The sequence below is a fragment of the Zootermopsis nevadensis genome, unplaced genomic scaffold (genome assembly GCF_977971745.1).
Source record: "Zootermopsis nevadensis isolate Lab colony 2312 unplaced genomic scaffold, Znev_1.0 Znev_ptg000022l, whole genome shotgun sequence".
NCBI lineage: Eukaryota > Metazoa > Arthropoda > Insecta > Blattodea > Termopsidae > Zootermopsis > Zootermopsis nevadensis.
Genome location: NW_028259154.1, coordinates 19,102,896 through 19,110,614, shown reverse-complemented (window position 1 = coordinate 19,110,614; position 7,719 = coordinate 19,102,896). Strand labels below are relative to the sequence as shown.

Sequence of the window (7,719 nt, the reverse complement as noted above, 5' to 3'; positions counted from 1 at the left end):
GAAAATACGTTTTGTTAAAGTTGCCTGAATTTGGCAACATCTGCCTCTATGAACTGTTTAGCTTCGTCCACTGGTTGAGCTGAAGTTCATTTCATTATAGTTTTATCAAGATATAAACATGAACACATTACAACGAATGTACCCTTCCACCCAGGCCATTATTAGATACACTCAATTAAGATGACTGCAAACATTTGGTGTAACTTGCACGTGCTTGTACCTCCGCGACTGTCTACTGCTACAGACATAGAAGCAACTTCTGGAATTCCATAATTTTATAACACCTAGAGCAGAGGTCCCCAACGCGGTGCCCGCGTTGTTACGGAAAGAGGTTATACTGAATAATGAAGGCCGTTCAACCACGAAAGCGCATATCTCGACGCCCATCTTGACGATCGTGTGCGTGCAGCAACATCATCCTACACTCCCAAATTTGAAAAACTGGCCGATGAAATGCAACGCCAATCTTCACACTAACTTCCCACTCGAGTAATAATAATTGTACTTATAAAACTACGTATTTTTGATCGCATGGTTTCTTGTATCATTAAACGTCGTGTTGTTTTGTGTATTATTTGGTGTCCATATCTTATTTGACCAGAGAAAAGAAAATTTGCCTTTGTTAATTGGTTGGTGCCAACCACAATCTCATAAACTCTCAAATGTGCCTGCAGGCACAAAAAGATTGGGGACCACTGACCTAGACAGCAAAGTTCAAGAACAAATTAACACACAGATAAAATAATTCTAAAAAAAAACACAGACATGTTTTACCATACAGTATAAAACCGAGACCCGGAATGCACTTGTACGAACACTGGCCACAGTTTGCTTACATAATGTTCTTGATATAAAGCTTGTCAGCAACCTGTTTAAGAGTACTTAGTAAAATTTGTACGCAATTTCAGCTAAAAAGTATTATGCAAGAAAACTGCCATCAACATTGAGACAGGAGTTAAACTTCATTCCTTACATTAACAAGTCTTGATACCATAAATAAGAATGTCTTCATTTACTTCAGCAATTATACTTACAGAGCTGGATCAACATGTAATCAGTTTTCTTACACAGAAACATTATTTTCATTATAGCTATAATAAGCATATTAACAAGTGTTTTTTAAAAAATGCATAAAGAAACCTGTACATATATTACAAAGCGAAGACAATTTCACAGCGCCTTCTATGTGATATAAGTGACAATTATTGCTTAGTATACCCATACTGCCACCACACTTAATGGCAATGCTCCATACAAGAGGTTAACCAAAATAAAACAATTTTCATTCTTCTTTGTATTAGTATGATCCTCTGATCTTTTAAAAATATAAAGTCTGTACACTGAACAAATAAAAGTCCATTAGAAGCCATTCCCAGAGCACTGCACTAGAATTTAACACGCTACAGCAATTTTACTTACGTACAAATTCAAAGTCTTTCACTGACCAACTGGAACATGAACAAAACAAATATTAAATATGATTACAGCCTTCATTACTGGAGATTTGTATACCGGCGATTAACTCAGTTTCAAACCAATGCATAAAGTACTCAGAACACACCCACTGGCCAAATCTACGCTCCCACCCCAACGCAAAACAATTGTACTTCCAATTCAAATATAATTCTAATACACTGAAGAAATTATTCAGATACAAAAACAATTTACTGTGTAATGACCTATCTATTCATATCAGATAAGAATAGGATATTAAAACATATTGAGCAACTTAAAACCTTTATCGATAAGGCGTCTTCGAGTAGATTATATTACTGTTATAATGAAAATAAACATAAATACATACACTCATATTAACATTTGGCAGATGAACCATCTCAAAGATGTGTAGCATTACATAATATATACATATGATACAGGGCAATTAATCATTGGCCATCAGATCTGTTGGTACGGAGAATTCATGCGTGGAATGGGAGTTTACTTACACTTGCTTAGGATTTATCTAACCACCAGCCAACAATATTAGGCTGACATTCAGAATGGCTTGCAAAAAATGCTTTAAAGAGTTTAAAGATAAAAAAAATACATACATATATAACAAATATGAAGAAATAACAAGGCATTAGTCCCCACTTAATGGTACCTGCACCTTGTCGTGGTGGTGGGGCTTGAATACCTCAGTGACCCCAAGAGTTATGCTGGCGGTAGCATAGCTACTGGTGGGGCCTCCCTAGCCAGATTGGTCGAGGGGAGAGGTCAGACTAAGACAGGTACCCTGGTCCTCCAGGTTGGGGGTTGGTCGCAAGGCTAACGACCTTGCACTGTAAAAAGGAAGATGTTTCAAAACCTCAATCAAAGCCTCGGACAGACGGACCTAACAGAGGACTGAATGGAAGAGGAGAATTGAGGAGGCCATGGACCGGAGAGCCATAGAAGAAGAAGAAGAAGAAGGCATTAATAACCTGCTTACTGTCTTTCATTTTAACAAGAAAATACAGAATGTAAGTCTGCTCAAAACATGGAGACCTGGTGGTCTGAAGACACGTCACTCACTCAGAGGTCTATGGGTTCAATCCCGTCAGATCTGTGTGCCGACTTTTCCTACTCACAGACGTAAGTCTTCATCTCTGCCAAATATAAAATTCTGAGAAAGTGTAGTACAGCAGCTCCCCCCACAGTTCTTAGTCCACAATAAACTGTAGTCCCTCTGTGCAGACCATTATCTTCATAAACTCTCTATCACTGGGGGTACCAGAATCTTCCCTGTGTGTGCCCCCACCTCAGTCAGATATGTAATCTATGATCCCTGCCGGCATTACACACCAGCCAGCCGATCAGTTGACCCAATACATGAATTTGCCATATTGTGTCCTTTCATAAACAATACTTGGAAGTGTAAAATCACCTCTTTAATTGTTACAAAGACTAATCAAGGCACTACTAAGACTTGCATCAGCATCACCACATTAGAAAATATTTTCCCATATTTTCAGATAAGTAAAAATTCATGGCAGCAAATCAGATACGTGGAAAACATTCAATCATAACACCCCATCAATAATCTGCATAAATTTTAAGGCCCTGGTTTGTTTGAGCACTTTCAATAACCAACGCCCACATTTCTGTCTTCTATTTTCATTATGATCATTTCTGCACTTTACCACCTGGAACATTTAATAATATTTCTTTGGTTATATGTACAAAAATTACTGTATTTACCCAAATCTAAGATATTCTTCACTATTTATTAACAAAGAGTGGAAAGGTATACTCTGGAGAGTACACAGAATTTCCAAAGGCATTCTTTTCTTCACATCTGATGGGAGTAACTGGAAATGGACAGTTAACAGTGTTGTTGTTGTTGTTGTTATGATGATGATGATGATATTGTTCAATCCCAAGCATTGCACAAAGTTATAAACAAGGCAGGGAATGATCTTTCTGTATGTGGGAGAGTATGATAAATGTGGCTGGGTGATAATTTCACAAAGGAAAAGTGTGATGGCTGGACAGGACATGCCCACAAAATGTTCTTTGCTTATGCTAAAATGTAAGGAGTGTATAAAAACCAAGGCCCATCTTCAACTTAGTGTACTGTCAATTCTTTTTAATAAGAATAACAACAATTTGTACATTCTGCCAAACAGTATTATGGTGAGATATATGGGGCATATATCACATACGGGAAAGATAAGAAATGCATACAAAATTTTGGTCAGAAAACTTGAAAGAAAGAGATTACTTGGGAGACTTAGGAGTATGCAGGTGGATAATATTGAAATGGACCTTCAAGAAACGGTGTGAGGATGTGGATTGAATTCATCTGGCTCAGGATAGGGTCCAGTGGTGGGTTACTGTGAACGCTATAGTGAGTTTCATAAAAGGTGGGGTGGCAAAGAGTAGTCTGTCCGAAGACGTGGTCAGAATATTCAGACTTGGTTCATATGATATTGTTTGAAGTATAAATGTTTATAATGGTAGTCAAGGAAGATTATGACCTCTCTTAACATTTTAAGTCCTGTTAATATTATCGGTTTTCAAGTTTTATTATGATGATTATAACTTTTTAAATAGGCAATTTTTCTGTAATTTTCTTTTTCTCATTTTCAATTTTAGTATGTCATCTTTGACTCAGGTAAATGCAGTCCAAACCCGCACAAAGTTTGTTATGGTATTCTATACAAATATTTTAACTGCATACTGCTGTATCACTTTAGCTAAATAGAACAATTCCATTTTTAAAAATATCAACAATATAAGATAGGATTATCTTATGTGGTAAGGCCGCTTCTTTTTCCTCATGAATTATCATGTAATATAATATCATTTTCCCAATTAATGCGGAAAGAACAACAAGGCACTAGAATCAATCCTATGGTAACAGAAGAGTTTACAGTAGATTACATTCCAACACTCAAAAACATTTCCCACATTTTCATGAAAATACCTTTATCTATAATTACTTACCTATAAGAAACCTTTCAATAACACTCTATACACTTTTCCCATTGGAGGACAGAAATGCTCAAGCAACTTGCAGTAATTTACAATGTGATACTGCATAAAAATACATGCACACAAGAACATGGCCTCTAATATGGGGAAAGAACAATGCATTAATGGAATTTGTTTCATCCTATATATCTACCACACGTTACTTCGAAATTACATCACATGTAATAAAATCTGTATTCACACTACACATGTATTTTTATATAGTATTACAAACTGAATGTCACCTACATCTTTGTTTCATAAAAAGGTGGGAACCTTCAAAAGAGTGACATAATCCTCAAATTTTAGGGCTACCCTTAAATGATTTCCATTTATATAAGATGAGGCACTAAAATTCCTGCACCAGTTTTAGTAACCAATTCAGTTTCATTTCTTAAATTTCTCTCAAGGATTTAAAAAGATCCATGTCATCTGGATTACTTCACGATACTGAGTACCTTGAATCCGAGCGCTGGATGGAAGAAATATTTGAAGACAACATTTAAGGATTAGCTTTAATGGTTTATCACACGTAAAATAATTCCCAAAATTCCACAAACAAAGAACGTGCTCTGCCGATTCTCGTACATGAAAAATCAGTGCAGGTCAGCTGCTTTTAAGTGAAACATTCGGTGGGGTTTAATTTCTCTCCAAACTAGCACCTTCCCTTCCATTTTTCGTACATCATTTTCTCAAAACAATTCAGAAAGCCAGTGCCAAACACTTCTTTGATACCCAGTTCAATGCAGCCCTTCCAGAATAATATTAACACACTATTAAAACCTGCACCATTCATGGCACATAAACACTAAACTAAAATGACAAGAACATCTCTGCCACATTGATATATGAGTTCTTCCTCCACCTAAAATTTGCTCATGCTGCAACAAATTCTGAGCAACAGATACAAATAAACCACCCCATTAACCAGAGGATGGATTTCTGGCAAAGACTAAAGTCCTTTGCCATCAAAATTAACAATATCATTCCCGACACGCATCATGCACATTCCTGCACGCGCACACACGTGTCTATACATACATACATACACACACACACACATATATATAAAACACTTCCTTTGCTGCTACACACAACTGCGTAGTATCCTACCAATGCAGTAGAGTACTTCCTTCTACCTCACACTTCAACTCCTAGTACCCTATCTATGACGTAGTGGTACCTCTGCGTTGCTTCACTGTTCCTGTCAATGCAATCCCGTCCCTCTACCTCTCTACTGTCCGATCCCGTGTTTTCTTGTTTGTCTGCCACATCTCTATTTACCCTGACGACACTGCAGCACTCTCCAGTGTCTGTAGCAACCGAGAGGTACGATGCTTGACAAGGGGTAAGCCCCTCATCATCTTTATTCTCTTCCACATCCTCCTCGTCATCACAATGCAGACTCTCACCGCGTTTCAATGTACTGCACTCTGAACTCGCTCCATCCTCTATCGCCGGAGTTGATGGTAAAACTGGCACCATTATGTTCACTCGAGTGAAGAAAGCCATTTTCTCTCTAAAGTAAGCACATGCATATATAAAATATTTTGTTGGTTGATTAAAAACTTATGCACATTCAGAATTGAACTTGTGTTTGCCCCTTAAGGCAATGTCCTACGTAAGCGATAACAAGCGAGCTACCCGAGCTGCATAAGCAGCATGGGGTGTCATATGAAGCGGGGAATCGCTTGTTGTGTCCTACGCGAGAGACCACAATAGAAGCACACAGCCTTCTTGCGCATGCACCTTCCCTGTACTGCACAGTCAGAGCTTTCTTGCGCATGCGCCTTACTGGCCAGCGCAGCGACTCGCACGAAAATATCAAAATATTTGATCTTGGACTTTGGCCGCTTCCCTCTCCTGACGGCTTCACTAGAACCTAGGACAGCGCCACACAGACAGCCAGTTTGATATTTCCGCTTCACTCACGCAACTCGCACCGCTCGCATTTAATCGCTCACGTAGGACAGCGGGTAAGACAATACAACCAAGTACCCAAACTCAATTTACACAACAATGTCTTTATGAAAGTAAAGGAAATATTGAATGATAAACTAAAAACTTACTTAAATGATATAATATCTGGCTTTCCTTTCCCAGCTTTGCTCTTGCGCAATTTATAAATTTCTTTTGATGTTTTCTTTAGCATTTTCTCTACCTTCCGGTCATCAGGACTCTTCCCATTCCTTCCATTTTCAGCCTGGTAATGAAGGAGACAAATGAAACTGATCAAGCAAAGATATCTGTAAGATTAGTAGACCAGAAAAAACAAGGTCACAAAAATAAAGATTGGTACAAAATATCGTTCACCTTAATCTGTGTGGACCCACATGCCTCCGAATTATTTGACATTAGACTGAATGACAGACGATGACACCATCACCATCACAAGGCTGGTTTGAATGTGGTGATGATTTCTGTGATCTAGATTCAAGACTCACCTGGGCAACAAGATTCTGGAATTGCTGGTCTTCAAGTACCCAGGCTGCTAGCTCTTGATCACCCTGGGCTCGTGCAGTTTCCAATCGAGATTTCAACTCTCGAAGCCTAGCTAGTTCATCCTGGAGTGTCTGAAGGCGTGTGTGCTGTGCTCGCAAATCCAACTCCAGATCCAATGATGTTCGAGCTGTACAACTTGTGTGATGATGACTGAAATAAGAGTACTTCAATATGTCCTCTGCATACGAACAGAAAAATGAACAGCATGTGTGAAATTCTTCTTCTTAATTCTCAACAAAAGTTGAAACACCCCTTTTCAGTCCTATCAGCAAATTTAATACAAGGATTCAATAATAATCATGATCAACAGATGTGTACTGAGTGTGTATGTGGGTAAAACAAGGGTCACTACCATCATTTCATACAAGTGTAAATGAATTATGCAACAAAATTGCACTACTTGTTATCAGTACTGTTGACAGTGGGAGCTCACCTGCATGCTGCTCCACTGCTTGCACTACGATGATGTTTTGTTATCAGAACTGTACCAGGAGGACGTCGCCATCTCAGGGACCTCCGTTCGACAGAGTTCCGCTGAAATGGCCCACCACGTCGATACAAGGGCATGGAGCTGTCACTGTCACTCCGGTTTAACTGAAAACAGATGTTCATACAATGTTTATAATTGGGATATGGTGGTCATTTTTCATGCAGCAAGCAGGTAATTGGGTGTTTATAAACTTTGTCCACTAACACAGTGCATTTATTATTATTATCCCATCTATTCACCACTTTATGGGGTATGTACTTCCATGTACCCGA

At 38.5% G+C, this 7,719-nt stretch overlaps 1 protein-coding gene across 2 annotated transcripts in view; it reads right to left on the bottom strand.

Annotated features, from left to right (window-relative positions):
* Window positions 1–988: 988 nt before the first annotated feature.
* The window catches only part of kibra (WW and C2 domain containing protein kibra), a 53,582-nt gene continuing 46,851 nt past the window's right edge, over window positions 989–7,719 (bottom strand). For both annotated transcript variants that reach the window (XM_022073275.2, XM_022073276.2), the window contains exons 16-19: window positions 7,391–7,551; window positions 6,900–7,107; window positions 6,525–6,658; window positions 989–5,974 (exon numbers count right to left, since the gene is read on the bottom strand). In XM_022073275.2, coding sequence (XP_021928967.1) covers window positions 5,596–5,974; window positions 6,525–6,658; window positions 6,900–7,107; window positions 7,391–7,551 — 882 coding nt within the window. In that variant the 3' untranslated portion in view covers window positions 989–5,595. The remainder of the gene's footprint in view (window positions 5,975–6,524; window positions 6,659–6,899; window positions 7,108–7,390; window positions 7,552–7,719) is intronic.